The 20579-nt window shown below is 32.3% G+C and overlaps 2 protein-coding genes across 11 annotated transcripts in view; one reads left to right on the forward strand and one right to left on the reverse strand.

Annotated features, from left to right (window-relative positions):
- Positions 1-100: 100 nt before the first annotated feature.
- On the forward strand, positions 101-7047 carry LOC126851643 (sodium-independent sulfate anion transporter). 7 transcript variants are annotated; one of them, XM_050595800.1, is made up of 11 exons: positions 135-377; positions 1544-1691; positions 2294-2664; positions 3685-3906; positions 4120-4315; positions 4595-4815; positions 4927-5479; positions 5580-5806; positions 5997-6170; positions 6256-6418; positions 6748-7047. In XM_050595800.1, the coding sequence occupies exons 4-11, from the start codon at positions 3700-3702 to the stop codon at positions 6900-6902; spliced, it is 1896 nt and encodes a 631-aa protein (XP_050451757.1). In that variant the 5' UTR covers positions 135-377; positions 1544-1691; positions 2294-2664; positions 3685-3699; the 3' UTR covers positions 6903-7047. The 7 variants fall into 7 exon arrangements, with proteins under 7 accessions (XP_050451761.1, XP_050451755.1, XP_050451757.1 ...); XM_050595801.1 differs by having other exon boundaries at positions 3699-3906; XM_050595803.1 differs by having other exon boundaries at positions 2294-2528; positions 3699-3906.
- The window catches only part of LOC126851642 (uncharacterized), a 38952-nt gene continuing 25329 nt past the window's right edge, over positions 6957-20579 (reverse strand). For all 4 annotated transcript variants that reach the window (XM_050595793.1, XM_050595795.1, XM_050595794.1 and 1 more), the window contains 3 exons: positions 12572-12863; positions 10700-10918; positions 6957-10457 (listed from right to left, as the gene is read on the reverse strand). In XM_050595793.1, coding sequence (XP_050451750.1) covers positions 7992-10457; positions 10700-10918; positions 12572-12863 — 2977 coding nt within the window. In that variant the 3' untranslated portion in view covers positions 6957-7991. The remainder of the gene's footprint in view (positions 10458-10699; positions 10919-12571; positions 12864-20579) is intronic.

Below are 20579 nucleotides of genomic sequence, written 5' to 3' on the forward strand. Positions count from 1 at the left end.
AAATTTTGCTAAAATGAAATGCAAATAAAATGAACAGACTTTAGTCAATATTTATTTGCTCGCTACAGTTGGTAACCCCGAACCTCTGACAAACTGTGGGCTGTAAACTGCTGACGATTGACGATAGACGCCGGTTGAACTAGACGTTGGTGTTCATTGGTTCATTCGTCCAATATCTGTCAAAGTGAGTAATTTTGCAGTTTGGAATTTAGATCAATTTCTCTACAGGATCTCAGTAGGTTCCTGTGGAAGATAGTTTCAAGTGCATAAGTTTTGTTACGATTTTTACATGTAAGACGAGAATATTTCTTCGATATTCGCGAATCGGGAATATTTCGATTCATTTTGACACATCAACGACGGAGCAATTCTTCTCTGTAAGTGCCTTTAGGTTAAAGAAAATTATACGATATATATATTTTATCAAAATACTTGCAACAAATAATTAAGCGACAATATTATATCGTGATTTTTCAATTAATTACACGAGTTCTCGATTAAATGCGACAGAATCGGGTATATCGACTTAAATAAATTTAAAAAACTCGTTTTATTATAAGAAATTTTTTTAAAAAGAAAAGCTGTTTCTGTTAATTTTTGTTCATTTCGATTATTAGATATATACAAGTACACGTGTATATACACATTGATATGAAAATACTTCAATGAGATATTTTTTCATTTCAAGAAACGTAAACGTCATCAATATTATCATAATATATAGAATTATATATTATAATCGATATTATAAATGGAATCAATTTTTTTAAATGAAAGTTTTCGCGCGTTTTAAATAAGATGAAAGCATTTTTTTCATTTAGTTAAAATGTATTGACACATCTCGTAATAATATCATTAATATTTTTAATTACTTAAACTTTGAATTTTGTATGATCTGTTTACGGAATTCTTGACTTTTGCAAACTCAGCACATTCTTCAAGTCATTGCAATTGCTAGGAAATGGTTTTATATATAACATGTGTATGAATGTAAATGTGTCCAAATTAAATAGTGACAAATAAGAAAAATTTTATTGAAAAATAAGATAAATTTTTCTGGAATTGAGTTATATGTGAAAAATCCTGGTTTAACTTTTTTTTTTTGCACACACGTACACGCCTTCATTGGATTTGCAAAAAACAAAACAAAATAAAAGTTTTTTTTTGTGATTCTTAATTGATATGTTTTTTTTTAATTCAAATGACATACGCACAATTTTTGCGTTTTTTCTGACACATCAGCTGATTGAACTATTTATTATAATAGGCGCATATTTTGAATTCAGATCAATTTATCAGTTCTAATTGAAATGATGTATATCGTATGAATAGCCTCGCTGTTACGAGGCCTCGATACATGCGAGGATGCATCGCCAACGCACATAATATTATGATTAGATTACATTTAACGTCCGTAGATTTCGCTTCTTCTTCTGTTAGAAAACGACATGTATATATCGAGAAAAAAACATATTTAGAAGATTCGAAATATAAGTAAGTCAAGGTTGTATATTCGCTTTCAAACAGATTGACGCTCTTGCAGAATCTCTCCATCGACTCTTTTGAACGATCTGGTAAACAATGAGGTCAATATGGATAAATGGTATTTCACGAAAAATTTTACGTGATATCCACACGTACACGCCATTCGACGACTCGTAATGCGTTTTTAATCAGAGTAAGATTCTCAGGTATGTATGCAAAAATGTATGTGAGAATTAATTGCGCCTAATCGATGAAGAATCGCTGAAGCAATCGTGTTCATTAAGCGCATAACTTTTTTGTTATCTGAAAAGTATTATGCGATTCAATGATTAACCCGGTTAGTCTTGAAACTCTTTCTAGAATAAAGCGTACAAGGTTTCTAATGTCCAGTATATAATATAATTTTTATAAATTTTCAAATATATATAAGTATATGTATGTATATAATATTTAAATTTTTAAATAATGTTATATTATATATAAATATATTCAATTTTTGAAAAAAAAAGAAACAGACTGGAGTAGTATTAAATTTTTCGTATATATTTTCGCCTATAAAATGAATCTTGAAATTTTTCTCTTAATATATTATATAATAATTTTATAATTGTTTCTATCTCTTTATATATATTCTACTAATTATATTAACTAATTATATATACATTTTTGTACAATATATAAATATATAGAAAAAAGGCGCAAAAACAGATTTGTCAAATTTATCTTAATAAATATATTTAGCAGAATATATATATATATAAGGGTATCGATCATTTCATGCGTCTTTTTCGTGATTTCTGTAAAAAAGTGCGAAGGTTAACAGCAACTTTTCCCCGACCAACAAGTTCGTTATCCGAGTATATAAGAGGCTTGACGGGACAGACGAACTTTCAGTCTACGGTCTGCCGGAATTTCCAATCGCGAGTGCAAACTTTGAGTACAATTTCGACAAAAAGTTTCAATAATAAATGTCATCACACAGAAATAGTCCTTTTAGCTTCTATGAATTGAAGTGACCTTGACGAGAGAAAGAGAGAGAAAGAGTGAGAAAAACGAAATATACATGTTTGGCGAAATCTGTTTCTCTCCCAGTGAAAGTATTTGCTTTTGCGGACACCGCTCTTCCTATCCCCAATCGGTTATTGTTACGGTGTTACGGTTCTACATTTATTACCTATGGTAAACTCTAATAGTACACTTATCCAAGGACGCGTGATATCTCTACTGCATCTTCTACTGCAATCTTCTACTGCAAGATTATGAATTTCACAATAAATTCCATAATAAAATTCTATCAATTCTTTCTCTCGCGAGCAAACTTATATGCGTTCCAGATAACGACATTGATTCATTCAGAGCAATCGGGAAGGATTAATCGCTGTATATATATATATATATGTATATAACGTGTTTTTATGCATGTATTTAAACGATCATGATATGAAATTTAAATGCATACATTTCTTTACAAGATGATTGATATATTTCATATATATACAAACGATTAATTTGAATTTATATTAAAATACTTATCTTTATTCATGTGTTTTACACGTATAAATGTAAATTAACGCGTTTGCTATCAACGTCATATATGTATAATTCAATCGATTTTCATGACAGAAAAGCGTTATAAAATTTATTATCATATATGCTTAATTTATATGATGATTATATATTTTACGATGAAATATAAATACTTCTTATCAGTGTCGTACAATCCAGAAAACGTCATTGATTTACACATGTGTGTAATTTGTATGTAGTAAGAGATAAACCGGATGTTTTTTAAAATAATTTTATTCATCATAGAAGCTTTACGGAGTAATAATAACAGCAATTATATTCGCCAATCACTTCTGATTAATTGAGATTAATAATAAATCCGTTAGAAACTATAAGACTGGTTAACAAATAGGGTTCTTATTATTATAAACGATTGCCATTTTAACTGCAATAAGAAATATATGTAAATATATGTAATCTGATACTAAATGTGGTTCAATTTTCCTTTGCATATATAAATAAATTAATCTCAAAAGGCAAATATTTGTTCGACCGCATGCAAAATATTAAAATATCGTCAACATTATTAGCATATTATTATTTAATAAATATAAAAATGTGAAAATTAAAAAAATAATAGAGAGGATTTATATATTTACATACATATTTGTTTATCGCTTTGCTCTCATCAAGCTGATTTGATCCAGAATGGCGACTGAGGCCGAACGTTGGAAAAGAAAAACTTGCATCGATCGGCTATATAAATTAGCATCGAGACGTATTCCCATTTTAGCATGGCTATCGAAATATGATTCGGAAAAATTCTTTAGCGATTTGATAGCCGGCATCACGGTTGGTCTCACGGTTATGCCGCAGGGACTCGCATACGCGACATTGGCTGGTTTGGAACCTCAGGTATAATATCTCATGTAAAACAATATCATTTTATATAAATAAAATACAGAATATTACTTATGTATACTTATGTATACACTCACTAGTATTATATGGAATTTTTATTAATGAATAATATAATATGTTATATTTTCTATGTTGCTTTTTATATTAGATGCATTATAAATCAAGAATATATTATAGTATTATTAATAGTAATTCATCTCTTTTCAGTATGGTCTTTATTCGGCATTCATGGGAGCAATTATTTATGCGATATTTGGCTCCTGTAAAGATATTACGATTGGGCCTACCGCACTTATGGCATTAATGACTCATGATTATGTGCAAGGAAAAAATGCAGATTTCGCGATACTCCTTGCGTTCTTATCTGGCTGCTTGCAGTTACTAATGGCATGCTTACGTTTAGGTATGCTGACTCAACGAATAAGAAACATGCTTTTATTTAAATGAACGCATTAGATATATGCGATACAAAGTAAAAATTTTGAATGAAAAAAAAAAAATTTTTATTTAAATACGCAAGATATAAATTACGCGAGGTATGTGTGCGCAAGATTATTGTGAGTTTTTAGAGCTTTCAAATAGATAAATTCTTTTGCCATTTTGAAGCAATTTTAGGCAATTTTTTTTGTCTTTGCTCTTAAATGGATATTATTAATTTTTCACATAAAAAATAATGTCCTAGGTGTACTTATAGACTTTATCTCGATACCAGTAACTGTGGGCTTCACGTCAGCAACGTCCGTTATAATTGTCGCTTCACAATTGAAAGGCTTGTTAGGTTTAAAAATCTCATCGCAAGGATTTTTGGATACCCTGACAAAAGTTCTTCAGAATATTAATGATACGAATCCATGGGACGCTGGGATGAGTTTATCTTGTATTGTGATTCTATTGTTATTTCGGGTAATGTGCATAAATTTTTAGATTTGTTTGACATATATTCATATTACATTTGATGTACATCTTCTTGATGAATTTTTTTTTTATACGTTTTACGTTTTATACATTTTACAGAAAATGAAGGATGTCAAATTAAATAACGTTGGTAAAAAATCAAAGATCTTTACAAAAACGATATGGCTGATCTCTACAGCGCGAAATGCCATTGTCGTTGTCATTTGCTCTGCTATTGCGTACAAATATGATTCGTCCGAATCTGGATCCCCGTTTATTCTAACAGGTCCGGTGAGATCGGGTCTTCCACCATTTGACTTTCCACCTTTTTCTACACGAGTAAACAATCAAACATTTACTTTCACGCAAATGTGTTCGGAATTGAATACCGCCATAGTATTAGTACCGATAATAGCTGTACTCGGCAACGTAGCCATAGCTAAAGCTTTTATGAACGAGGGTAAAGTCGATGCCACCCAAGAGCTCTTGACGCTCGGGATTTGTAACGTTCTTGGGTCTTGCGCGAGTTCCATGCCAGTTACTGGATCGTTCAGTAGATCGGCGGTAAATCATGCCAGCGGTGTAAAGACCCCAATGGGTGGATTATATACTGGAATTCTGATTCTGCTGGCTCTTAGTCTGCTCACGCCCTATTTTTACTTTATTCCAAAAGGTAACAAACTTTTTACCATATAGTACAATACATACAACTTTTTACAATATAGTACACAATAAATACTAGTTTGGAGCTTAATTATTACATTCTTTTTTAGCTTCATTATCAGCTGTCATCATTTGTGCAGTAATATATATGATCGAATATGAAGTTGTAAAACTAATATGGAAATCAAACAAAAAGGATCTTATACCGATGTTTGTTACTTTCTTGTTTTGTCTCATTATTGGTGTGGAGTACGGTATCTTGTCAGGTGTCGGCATAAATTTGATGTTCTTATTATATCCCTCCGCAAGACCTACAGTCCACATCGACAAATGTACAGTAGGTAGCAAAAACTCAAAGAATAATCTTTTTTTTTCTTTTTCATTATTTTAAAATATTAGTAGTAGAGCTATGAAAAAGAGTTAACTCTGACGAATAATACATTAAATTGTTCTCTGAAATAATTATCTTTTTATTATTTTGCATCTAAATTTTTATTTTGATGATATTTATATCGCATTTGTTATAGACTGATTCTGGCACAGATTACTTGTTGGTTACTCCAGGAAATAGTTTGTATTTCCCAGCAGTTGATTTTATAAAGCAATCAGTTGGTAATGCTGGTATAAAGCAAGGATCTAGTCAAGTGCCAGTTGTTGTCGATTGTAGATATATTTTAGGGGCAGATTTTACAGCTGCTAAGGTATAACGTCTTTTAAGATCAAATAATATATATTTAAAGATATATGTCTTATTTAAATTTAAACACATTGCTTTTTTATATTTAGGGTATCAAAACATTAATTAATGAGTTTAGTAGTCGTAAACAGGCTTTGTATTTCTATAATCCAAGATCAGATGTTGTTACTGTTTTGAAAGGTGCATGTGGCGATGAATTTCAGTACGTTTCGACTCAGGAAGAGCTCTCTTACTTATTATCGACAACTCAAAGTAATTGAATTATCTATTGTAATTGTAATATAGTCGATTTCTTTTATTTTTTTTTGTTTTTAAATCTTTTTTTTAAACCTAAGATTTTTCTATAAATTAATGTTTTGTTCTTGTTTTATTTACATTTGTTCCATGATTACATAATATAAGAAAGTGTGGGAAATCAAAATGTTTTAGAATTCCAAAAGAACTGCTCAATTTTAATGATTTCAAAATAAAGGAAATCGACATGTTAAACATAATATGAACTACTATAATATTAAAATTAAAAAATATGTTTTATTTGTATACATCCAAGATATATATTCATCCATTTCGTTTTATTTTAGACAAATCCTCGCAACAATTTCTCGAGCAAACACATGACAAATTATTTGCGCCTTTAGCATTAAATAATTCAGAAATGATTCATAGAAATACGCGTGGTTCCTGCCATGAGCTCAGCGAGGTTACAAGCACACTGTTGCATGCCACTGCCAGCTGAAATTAAATCTTATTTGATCTTATACATCAGTATAGGATAAAGTTTTAATTAGAATGTAATATAATCTCTTTATTTGATATTAAACATACATAAAACAATAAATTAAAAGCGACATATAGAAATAAAATCATTTCTTAATGTAAAATCTTATTTTTATTTTCCCCAATGTAAAGAATAATTTTTGTAATTTAAAAGTTAATAACCACCCTGTTGCTTGGCCTAAGCTTTATTTTCCTGATCATAAGAATCAGGAAGATATATTTTTCTATTGTCTTTATATTTATTATATACACCTAATATATGGAAATCTAGAAAATATCTTCATTAGCGATTAAACTATTGTTGCATATATAATCGTTGTTAATAAAGAACCATATCACACAATATAGTGAAGGCACACAGGAGTCCATCACCAAAATTTACTTATCATCGAAAATTTTTTCATATATTGTAAACATAATCATACAGAGATATGATAGCATAATAATACTCAAAAATATTGCACTCAAAATCATTCTTACTTTCTAATCGATTTCCATTTGATAGAAAATATTCATACTAATTGATTTATGCAATGTATTCATTTATATCTGTCTTTGTGCTTTCATATATACAAGTTTTTTAACATCACAATTTATTAGAGCTTATCTTGCTACTTTGCTATAAGACAATATGAAAAATAATAATAAATAATAGTGATGGAACTATTTCTCTTTTGCTGTGTAATATTTAATGTGCAATTTGATTTTAAGCTAAAAATAAGATAATCGTATTTTTACATCAATTTTCTAATAAAGTTCTTTGTTCAAAATATCTAAAACTTTAAAATCGAGTAGATTAAAAAAAATTTTTTTAATATATTTTATATATATTGTTTTTAAATCTGTGATTATTTCAGAGAACAATTTATCATATATTTGTAAAGTTTAATTTTTTCTCTACTTTTGCTCGATAAAAATGCGACTTAAAAATATTAATTACTTTGTTTTTAAATTCATTAAATAAGAATTATTTGTCATTTCATTTGTTATAAAGAAGATTTTCTTTTTATATATTGGCTCTGTAAAACCTTGTACGAAATTCACACATTCAATAAAGTCCCGAGACGTCATCTGTTACCTTCCCACGTTTTCCAATCAATGAGGAAGTCGTGTTTCTTCTGCCAATGGGGTTCTCTTTTTTAGTTTGTTGATTCCCCGAGTATTTGCCCGCATTGAAGCGACTCTTTCCGAGACCGAATGTATCGTACGTTCGTCCAGCGAAAATTCCCGATTCATTCGGCTTGCCGGAAAATTTATTACCGATATTATCTTTCTGACAAAAGGAATTATGTCTCATGCTGCTTTTCGACAATATTACCGGTGAATCTTCCAAGTTAATGTCATCCTTGCTTTTGGCATAATTCAATTCGTTATGGTAATTCCATTCGTGAGTTCTTTGTTGTTCGTAAAATTCATCGTTTCTTAACTGCTTATTGTTAACGTGGTACAATACCGATTCTTCATTTCTTGAATGCTTATTCCTAGAAGCGGAAATGTCTCGCTTTACCTGTTTCTTAAGCGCGGAAGAGTTATCGCAAAAATCATCAAGTTTGATTGATTTTGATCTCGTGAGTTGTTTCTCGTCGCGGCATTTGTTCGTTTTTGATTGACGTTTACCACCATTCCATTGACTCTGCTCTTGCGTAATAACGATATCGACCATCGAATCTAGACCCTCATCAATCCTATCCAGGGATTTCGTTAGCGGATTAGGAGACTTTGGCGCGTCAATTGATCGCGGTCTTCTCGTGACAAGAGGCTCCAGATTAAAGTCCGTGACATAAAAAAGACCACTGTCACTTTCTCCTTTTGATGAGCACTGATCCTTCTTTGACACGCGATGGGATATGTGATGAAAAGATTCCGATCTGCGCATTTTAAATCTGGAAAGATCGGCCAGTAGTAATGCCTGTTCTCGTTTACCAAGATTTTCCGAACCATTCGATCTGCCGTAATTTTGTAAACTCCGATGCTCATCGAAAGAATTTAAACTTTCGAACTTTCTGATGCGACATTCCACTTTGCTACCTGATCGTCTCGATTGTGACGGACTGGATACGTTTGATTCGAGATAATCGTGACTGGCTGAGCGACATAAATATTTTTTCTTTTCTATCTCGCTTTTATACTTGGAGCTATGTTGACGAATTGTCCGTTGATCGATGGATTGTCCGGAGGATGTCTCGAATCCTTTGGGAATAGAATCGAATTGTGTGTAAACGTCGATTTTTCGGTTAATCGGTCCGACATCCGTAACAATTCTTGATTTGGATCCGCTAGAGATGTCATAACTTCTCACAATTTTTCTGTCTTTCGCGTTTTCATTTTCCTCAAAGTGGCGTAGATCATCGCAGCTCTTCCCGAATTTAATAGCATCGGTGGTCTTATTTAATTTCTGCACCTGATTTGCGTTAATACTTCTAATTTGTTCATCGTAAATTTGATGTTTGCCATTATACTTGAGCCTGGAAGCGCTCAGCAGAGAATCGCTACCATCGCCCAGAGTTTCCTCTTCGATTTCTTCATCATGAGAATTGTATGTTTCCGCGTGATCAGTAAGATCGCAATGTCTGGCGGCTATAATAGCCGATAAACATGGTGGCGCTCTTCTTGGCGGTTGTGGATGCAAAATGGCTGGTACTATCGCTTCTTCTACGTCAGGTCCTTTAATGATAATTTTTACGCTGCCTTCCATCGACGACTTGGATATCTTGCGCGGCACATCGATGTTCAGCCTCTTTGTGCCGCTTGAGTCTGTATTGTAATCTTGATCGTTGCCAAAATAAGTAATTTGCTCGTCTTTCATTTGATTTTGAGATGTATTGGAGCACGGATTCGACCTTAATATTTTCAAATCTGTATACTGATCTCTCTTGGATATTTTTTCGTACATATAACTTTCAGAGTTATTCAACGAGATTTTGGAATTCGATCTGTATAATTTGGTTTTAACCGATTCCTGTTCATTACAAATGATTTCTTGATCCATATTAGCACGACGGTTCAGTTCCTGAGTTTGGTCACTGAATTCTTCTTCGGCATCCTTTACAATGATTCTCAGTTCCTCGATTACATCGTCTATCGTTGTTTCCTGATCATTGCTGTGCGTAGGCGAGGTCTTCTGCCGATTGATCTTCGCTTGATGATTCGTATCTTCGGGACTGCTGGATCTTTCCGAGGAGCTAATACCTTCGTCTTCTCCATTCGAGGATACTTTAGGACTCTTAACGATAGTGAGAACTGTTGGTGCAGATTTATCTCGTTCTTCCGAATCACTATTGTTTCGTTTCTCAAGTTGTATCTGTAGGAGTGACACCTTTTTACTAAGTATCCTGCAGGTTTCCTCTGCGCGCATCACCCTACGTTGCAGAGCATCCACGTCAACACAATTATGTGTCCACTTTTGAATTTCTTTGTGCAGTAAATCAGTTAAAGCATCCTCCTCGCGTCCATCGAATTCCCTCAGCCATTCGTGAAGTACCTGCGGCTCTAAGCCAGCTTCGCAGGCTTCAGCCTGAAAAAAAATATATTTGAAAATAATAAAGACGAATCTTTACATGCAAAATAACATAGTTGTTTTTATTTTTTAACTGTAATTATTTTAAGAGATATAGAAATAAATTATATATACATTATGTTAAAAATGTTTGTAAGCATATATGTTGTAATACTCTCTATATATCGTTTTTTAGTATGTTATATAAATAAACAGAAAGATAAGAACAAAATACATATCGAACGACCTTGTAATCTCACCTGGATATACAATTTGGTTTGTGTGCGAGGCGCGGATTTCAAGAAAGCATTTAAAAACGAAACTCCCGCAACTCTCAATGCAATAGCTGCTCTAGGGGCTAAAAGAGCACCCGCTAAAAATCGGAATCTCCCTCCTTCCCCGTATTTAAGTCTCAGCGTCGACACCGCTTCCGAGACAGCTGCATGTCCACCTGGCGCTTGGCATACTTTTGTCAAGAGCTGTAAATGAATCGGTATAATTTATTGTTAGTTTATTTTGTTCGAGAGATAACATGAAAATTTGAAAAATCACTACACTCTTCGCTAGAGAAAACTTGAAATTCGTCATAAAATTCGCCTGGAAAGTATCTTCGTGCGTTTTTGGAAACTTGACTTTTACTTAATCATTACGAACGGAAAGGTACATTATACGTTCGCAGTTTTGTAAAGCTTCCTGTTCGCGTGCCGTGGAAGTAATTATTGTTCCTCGACTTCTGATCGTACGGTGCGATATCCGCTCTCGCAAGGTACATCCTGAGAAAGCTAAAAAAATAAAGTTTTAAACGCGTTATCTGTGTAACGTGTAAACTGGTAAATGACGTCGACGTGCTCGACCGAATAACGTTTGGTGGATAAACGATAAAAACTGGTTTTGTCGGTGAGTACCCTCGAAATAACGGATCGCAGTCCGAGTGTCGAGTGTATTACCTTTATTCAAGACACGCGTTTTACGAGCATACCGACGACCCGGAAAAGTAACTGAAGTGAATAACCGAATCAAGAGCTCTTATTACAGGCAAATTGACCCATTTCTTTCTCTACAATTACTTTTTTTCTTTCTTGAACTCCGAAAAGTGTATCTAGTCTTATTATTCTTGTAGTAGTATTTCGATTTACTGTCATCGTTAATATCTTTAGAAATAATTTATATTGAGATGCAAACATAAATGAATTGTCTTATTATTATTTTAGGTAAAAATACAAAAATGTTAAATTTATCATATATATATATATATATATATATATATATATATATATATATATAAAATTAAGTTTAAATAAAAAACTAAAAAATATTCTGCAACTTCAACTTCAATCCTAAATATTTGGTCGATAGTTAGAGGATTGTCTTGCATTACCCCATAATTCACCTGATCTATCAGTTCTTTTTAATTTTCCAAGATCAAAGATCAATTAAAAGATTATTTCTTTGATGTAAAAGAGATTCAAAGATCAACAAAGAAAATTAAAGCGATTTAGATGAAATCATTTTTTCAATCATTAATACACTAGCTTCACTATACGAATGTTTATTCATAAAGGAAGCGACTATGTTATGTATGCGCGCATACTGTATACAAGATGTTTCATAATTGGTAGTTAAATTGAGAAAATAATTCTATTGTACATGAAAAAATAAGTCAAAAATATAATTGCATAAAATTTTTTTCATATAAGGCACTATTTCCAAGAGAAAATTGATTTTGAGATTAGCAATATATTTACACTCCTTTAAATGACCTATAATACTATATCCTTGTCATGTCGACAACGACGATCAATACAAACAAAGCGCAACATTTCATTTAATAAAACAATTTAATATAATTTAAATTGTTCTAAAGAGAGAATGAAGGGAGAAAAGAGAAAAGGAAAAAAATCATATATAAATTATTCAGATAAATTATTTTTTCGAAAAATGTGTGTTATATATATATGTATATTGGATTATAGTAATTTAAACAATTCAGGGAATGATCGTCGTATAACATGGATAAGGTAAAAAATCTTGCATTATTTTGTGCTGACATTCGTACGACACGATGAATTCTAATCGATCCTTTTTATCTAACGGTATCACGACGCTTCGCGAACAGAAGTGGCGATTGTTACCTGAAGAGCCAGAACTCGAGACCGGTTCAGACTACTAGTCAGACAAACTGCGAGAGCCAGTAGACCAGGTTGCGCCTGTACTAATAGCCGCGGCGCATCGGCGCATCGTTCGCCGCACGCGGCTAGACACTCCACGCATCCTAGCTCGTCTAGGGCGGCTCTTCTGGTACCGATTCTGGGCCCGGTCTGTCCCGAGCTTGGCGGTGAACTTTGAGCCAATTGAACGCCGCGTAGAGTCTCCAGCAATAAAGTAATTCCGTCCGCAGGCGGAGAAGCGAATTCCTGTACAAAGCTGAAAAGAAAAAATACATTGTAAATATCTAGCTCGTGTTTTATAATTGTAACAGTAATTTTCGATCCTTTTATGCTGTTTATGCTATTTCTGTTTAATAGAAATTTAAATATCATAGCAAGAGAGAAGGACAAGAGACAGAGTTCAAACGTGATGATACCATACATCTATAACAATTATTTCAATAATAAATACTGATAAAAATCGAAAACTCACATTCCTATTTTCCTACTGTACATACAAATATATGTATAGTCACAAAATAATATTACATATATTATTGCAATGCGATCATATAATGCATGATGGCGACGCAAGGCGAGCAATTATAAATTCTAAAAAGCTTGCGTGATCAGCTGTTTAATGTCACTTTGAAAAAATTTTATCACGAGTCTATTTTTTAATATATGATATAAATATTGGGAGGTAGCAGTAGTTACGCCAATGGATATCGGGAGTACATAACATTCTCACTGTTCGGATTAAAAATCGTAATAAACGGTGAAGATATTGAGAAACATAAAGAAAAAAAAATAGTAATTACATAATTACGGAGCTTCTCGCTCGACAAGAAAACTCGATCCGGTTTTATGCACGTGCAGCTCGGCAGGATTTTTTTTCGAGATTGTCACCACGAAAGTGAACAGGACAAGTTCGTGATTGGACGGAGGAATCGATCATCATCGATATGGAATATATTAACAAAGACGTTGCAAGACCTGTCCGCAGGATAGTCTTCTCGACACGCACGACGACTAGTCGGTAAGAGCCGGAGTATCATTTATCGGAGAGAAATATTAGAATTTATACTCGCACTGCAGGATAAACAAGATTTCTTTTTACTCTGTATATGCAAAATCTATTCCTCGTTCGTTTAAATTTAACGAATGTTGTTCTATCAGATATTTAGTAATGTAAATAATACAGAAAAAAGTCGGTAAAAAACTCTATGATTTTATGCCTGATTTTCGATTGATAACTTTATATAATATAATATCAATTAAACTTTATTTTCTCGATCGATCCAAGTGTCCTTTTACTAAGTCTCCGATTCATCGCGCATCCGTTATATGAATGCAAAGAGGAGCGACGTAAGATTTCTCCTTATAACTATTTGCGACGCCTTAAGGTAAACAGGTGCAAGAACGAGGAAGTACGTTATACTTGTCACACAGTGACAATCTCCATACTCGCGCAAATTTTTTTCCCCCGATTTTATGGAAATGATGCGCATGAAATTCATCGTAATCTCGATTCTCTATCTTTGTTTGATCTAGTATATTGTGATGCAGTTTCCTTAATCGCGTTGCTTGAAGAGCGACAGTGCGATAGCAAAGAACAACAAAAAGTCTTTCGTATATTTCGCAAAGAATTTGCACACAAAATTCATCATCGTGGGAATAAAATCCGTAATAAAAGTTTCTGTCATTCCCTGAGAGATCGTAAAATTGTTAGTCTTCCGTTTTTTAACAGTAAAATTCGAAATTCCTACGAGGGCATTCACATTTCGCCAGTCATGTGCACATGATTAACGCACATTGTGTGGAAAAGAAAAATTCCGCGCTGTCGTATAACTATCGTAGTTCTGTCGGTACGAATAAGATAACGCGAGAATGCTACGTCAAGAGTTAAAAGTTTGACCGTGGAGATGTGTTTTATACATATTTTACGCTCTTCCAAATTTAGCACAAATGTCACACGTCACATCGCGTGTGCACTGTCAAACGTCAAGATCAAATAAGGATCATCTTGTCACGCGTGTTATTTATAGCGGAAACAGTTGCGTTAACATTCCGTTATTCGCTAATGTGTAGACGAGAGAAAAAGAGAGAAAAAAAAACGGTATATGTAAATTATAAATCAAGCGCCATTAATCGATCGACATGTTTTTCGATTAAGGAGAAACCTTCGTCGTTATACGATCGTAAATTAAAAAGACAAGTAAATAAAAATAATGTTTCATATTTTCTGAAAAAAATCTATTTTTTATAATATAAGGACGTCGAATGGAAGAAAAGATTATATCGACAGTTTTATTTATCTTTCGTAACATATATTTCCCTTATTTACATGCCTCTTTAATCACCACTTGCGTTAGCTCGGCACATTTTCGCGTAAAAACAATGCTGGGAATAGCGTCTTTCGTTATCTCATCTCGCGGAACAATTCTTGATTATAGAATGAAAGTGCAATCTCGCTGATTGCTAATGATACCGTAATAACATCGATGTGAAATCGAGCATTAAGTAAAGCGCTATTGATATACCAAGGCACTCGTGATTGAAACGCGCAATGTAATGATAGATTACAATACTCGAGGTTTTATGGCGCATAATTTTTCGAAAAAAATACTGCACAAAATGAACGTTGTTTATGGACGGGAATTGTATAAACAGCGCAGTGAATCCTCTCGAATACATGTCTCGGGAACATGCAAATGAGTATTAAACGCCTGTATGCGCTTGGGGCGTATATAGAACCGCTGTGGTCGACGTCTCCGACGTCTCCAACGACAAAGGAAGGTGAGAGGGGAAAGGGACGGAACGATTCTTCCTCTTTAACAATGGGTACATTATGTTACCGGCGTGTATTATGCATAATGCGCGATATATCGCAATACACGGCGCGATACGTGCACGAAATACGGACGAGGGGGAATCCGCCTTTGTAACCTGTCCTGTCTACGTCGTAAAAGTGCTCGGCGACCGCATTTGAATGCAAAGAAAACAAAAGCTTTGAGAACGGTGAGAGTGACAGTAAAGAGAGAAAGACGAACGTCGAAATGCAGCGATTGTCGCACTGAAACGTGTACACTTTTCCGACACTCATTTTTTAACTCTTAAAAAGGCATGTAAAATCGATTACTTGAGATTTTATCAGAGTTCATTGTTCATTGTTGCTTTTTCTTTTGATGCTTTAAGTTCTTCCACTGCCTTCGTGAGCTTCGTTGTGATGTCATCGATTTTATTCGTTTAATATACTTTTAAAGAAAACGAAAACAATTTTAATATACTTTTCTCAAGTTTATAACAATTTGTTGAATATCTATTATTACAGAATTTTTTGACAGTTCAAAATTTTAACTGTGAATAATTCTATTCATTATTTTATTTATTAGATAGAGATTTTACATCTGATTTATTTTAAAACATAACAAAGATCGTAACATGTTATTTTGAATAATTAAACTATGTAATTTCATAAATGCCATATGTAATTTCATTTAAATGACATATATTTATACGCAATATATAATTATATTTTCATACATCAGCAAAGACATTTCCTTTTCTAATTTTGAACTTCATTAAATAATATGTAATGTAAGGAAATAGCGTCTGTTTAATAATATTTTAGTTTATATAAATATTGACTTTATGTTTCTTCTCTACCGAGAGAACTATCATTTTTTTATGTTCTTTTGTTAAAAAAAAAAAAAATTGCGAGCATTTAATAAAGGTAAATACATTCACGACGTCAACGGAATTGAGTGAGACATCATTAGCGTGTGATAATAATAAATTTGATGAAATAGTAATAGTACTATGTATTATTAAAAAAATAGGTGTGGAGAATAATCAGAGAAGCTGCAATACGGGGTCACTGGACAGTATACAATAGATATTGATAACCGTTCGAAACTTTTCTCCTATTTTTGTCTTAAATATTCAATATTATACATAAATTTAATTTATCGGCATCGTTTAGAAATATCCTTTAAAAATCCTGCAGAATCCATAAACGTAAAAAAATTGAGATTGAAAGTAGCAGCAAAATTTTGACACGAACGGTAAGGTGCTTTTCATACGATTGTAATATAAATTCAATATTACAAATGTGTATTAATCTCCATGTCATATTTCTCAGGAATTTTAAATAATTTTTCAAGTTTAAAATATTATACGATTTTACCGATTTTATTTGCAGAGATAAGAAATGATTTATTGTAAAATTACATCCTCAATCTCAATCAATTTGTCCCGAAAATTTTTAAAATAATAATTATATAAATTTAGAGATATTCCAATATCTTATAATATACATGAATACCATATTAAAATTCATCGACAAACGATGCATGGAAAGAACTTTAACCGAGCTATAATTAAACGGTGGACTAAGTAATGAACTAAGTAATGAAGGTGTATAGAGGTGCTCTTGATGGCAGTCACTTTTAAGAACAATGAAGAAACGGGATATAAGAATATACATTGTAGAACCCGCTGAAGTATAACCAACGAGAAGGAAGAGATGCTTAAGAGACAAACGAGGCAGACAATGACAGATGCATCGCGCAAAAAGGCAGCACGGCAGCGTCTGATATCGCATAGAAAAAGATCTCTCCGTTTTTCATTTGTGTGTAGTAGGAAGCGGTTATGCATTTGCTATTACGCCAAGCGGAAGCACCTGTGGGCTATGTATGGCGGGTTCGGTGGCCGGTCGAGACTTCGCCTTCAAGGCGACTGATTCTCGCTCGTACGCGAAAGGGGACAGAAGAAAAAGATAAGGAGAACGGCCGAAAAATTTTCTTTTCTTTCTTCACTTCATTCATTTCCATTCGTCTCTTTTTATTTTTAAATTAATTTAGAGACGATCTATCGAAGATTAGAGAGTCAACTTGTATGCTTTGCACGTAAAGATCTTTTTTTAACATTTTACATATCTCTACCTTGTTCTTTACATACGTATTTACAATTTTTTCATTTTCTTCTTTCCTATATATATATATATATATATATATATATATATATATATATATTCTTATGTTTAATTTTAAAATGTCGCCAGTAGATTAGAGAAATTAATAGACGAGAGTTATACGACCAAACTGGCAATTTATTGTTTGATTGTTCTATCATGACGTTTCGACTATATGGTTTTGGTCCCTATCAAATGAACTAAAATAACAATATTATAAATAATGATAATCACATTATAAATTAAATAAACGGAATTATGTACCTGCGTTATAGTTAAAAAGTAGAAAGAAAAAAATCGAAATGTCAAACTGACATTGTGTCAACCACTATGTTTGGGATACTATTAAAAAATTTGACAACACTATTAACTCTCAAAAAGACACAAAGAATTTAAACAACACATACGATAGAGTAATAAAGGTCGTTTAGTCGTTCTCAGTATCCCAAACATAGTGGTTGACATAATGTCAGTTTGACATTTCGATTTTTCTCTTTCTGCTTTTTAACTATAACGCAGGTACATAATTCCGTTTATTTCATTTGTAACGTGACTATCATTATTTATAATATTGTTATTTTAGTTCACTTGATAAGGACCAAAAACCATAAATTTGTAAGCACAAATTTATATTAATTCTAGTAGTAACACTACTCTCTTATTATCATTGAAATATACATATAATACTTTATAATATAATTTTCACAAAAAAAGCTTTTCCAAATTTTAACAAAAATGCATGTAATTCATAGAAATTAAAAATTTATAGTTATTATTAAATAAAATAAGTATAGAAAAATTAAATTTATAGATTTATCTATGTTTTTTATTTCATATAATAAAGTCTGTAAAAAATAAAAAGTTGTTAAACACAAATTTATTTCTCTGACTCTTCCATTGTATTAGAATTGATAAAGAAGATATCAGTATGCAAAATATCTTCTATAGATAATAGAGATAATAAAAGAGATAATAAAAAAAGAGATAATAAAAAAAAAAGAAAATACGAGTATAAAAAGCAATACGAAAGTGGCAATATGTAAAACATTAATAAAGGATTTTTATATACAAAACAAGTCTAATTTGACAAAGATCATCTCTTAATTAATGTAAAAGGAAAAGAATAAAAATGAATGAAATAAAAAAAGAAAAATTCTATCTTTTTCATCTATTTCAAGCACAATCCTTAGGGAAATGAGAGAATGTTATCTATTTATACATAAATGCCCGTTCTATATGATCTATGCGTGCGGTGAATCCATGAAAATACGTTCAAGCATTCTAATAGGGTTTCGGGTAAATGATACACCTGTCGTTTCAGGTGTTTCGTCGAGAAAGATAGCAGATGCTTGGCCAGATCGATATGCAATGGTGCACCACTATACAGTTAGCCGTAATATCAGCGGCATTCGATTATCCAAAGCCGCTACTTACGGCTTATCCGCCAACATCTTAAAGAGACGTCGGCATATTATAACTCATCTATCTAGGACATTCTTGTCTGCCATATGACGCGTGCAAGTGTGTGCGTGAGGATAGAGCCATCAACATTCGTGTTTCTTTTTTAAACATGATCAACGATGGACTTCATAAAAAATTAATATTAAGCGTCATCTTTAATCATCTGCCAAGCTAACGGGTCCGCATTTTTTTTCTCTCCTTTCCCCTTTCTCTGTCTCTCTCTTTCTCTTAAGCGAAACGTACGGTCGATCATCCGTGCCATGTAAATCGTTTCTAATCGAGGAGTGGTAGGATACCGTAGCTTTAATTTTAAAATTGTTGCAAATTGTTATTTTTATACGGTTAATCGAATTATCAAAATGCAATATTCCGTTTACAGTATGCAAGGCGAGAATCACTGCAAATTATCGTCCTTAAAATATAAGTTTCATAGAAAAATATATCAAATAAAAGTTATATTGATATTTTTTAATGCAGAATAATTAAAAAATTTGATTTATGTAAGAAAAAAAAATGGTTTTATGATTTGATTGCAAAATATGCTCCTCGAAATTATATTTTTTTTATCAAAACATTTTTCGATAAAAGACATATTTTAGAATTCACTAAACTTTAATTACCAACAAAATTAACTAAAATAATCTCATATCATGCAATTTGTCTTTGTTAATTTAATTATTTTCCTTGAATCTCTTTTTCATTTCACAATGCGTCAAATTGAACTAGAAAAACCGTTTGCATTAATGTTTATCAAACGCATATATTAAGGCTGCATAAGACGGAAGTCATTTACTTACATGTCACTTTATTCGATAAAATTATAAGCTTTATTTGGATCGAAAGTTGGTATCCCGATTCAGTCATCATTACAATCAATTAATTAGCTATCTTGTAATCATTGTGATTAGAGGCACTATTAATCAATATAGATAAATGTGCCTCGAGCGCTTTGGCGCGAGACTAACATCATCGATCTTCTGTCTGGCGATATGAAACATTAGAAGGAAACATCTAACGACAATGATAATGTGCGATTTTTATGCATATTCGAATTTAACAGACAGTCGTTTGTTTATGTTTTTGGCGTATTTTTCGTAATTCTATTTTTTAGAGTATTTAAAGTTATAATTATTTTTTAAGACATCTAACTTGCTGCTTTCAAGTGTATGTGCAAATGCAAATTATTATTTGCTGTTAAATAAAATATCTATTTTCATTCGAGCCCTACTTTTTTTGAGCATTGAGAATTTTTTGTTGCGAATAAAGTTCTGATTAACTGCCGAAAATAAAAACAAAAAATTTTGATGAGCATGCTAAAATGTTTCCGCGCATCGGCTAACTTTTTCGCACGTGAAAAAATATAAAATATAACTGTAAAGTCTGCATCCATTTTATCTCTTTCTTATCTCTTTAATGGACAATTTTCGCGTGTTGTATACCATCCCTCATAAATCTCGAATTTCGAAATTGTATCACGCAAACACGAGTAATGGAAATTTGTATTATTATACAGTCTGCATTTCCTTAAATACTTATTTCGTTTCTATTTATATATAC

Source organism: Cataglyphis hispanica, chromosome 8, assembly GCF_021464435.1.
Source record: "Cataglyphis hispanica isolate Lineage 1 chromosome 8, ULB_Chis1_1.0, whole genome shotgun sequence".
Taxonomy (NCBI): Eukaryota; Metazoa; Arthropoda; class Insecta; order Hymenoptera; family Formicidae; genus Cataglyphis; species Cataglyphis hispanica.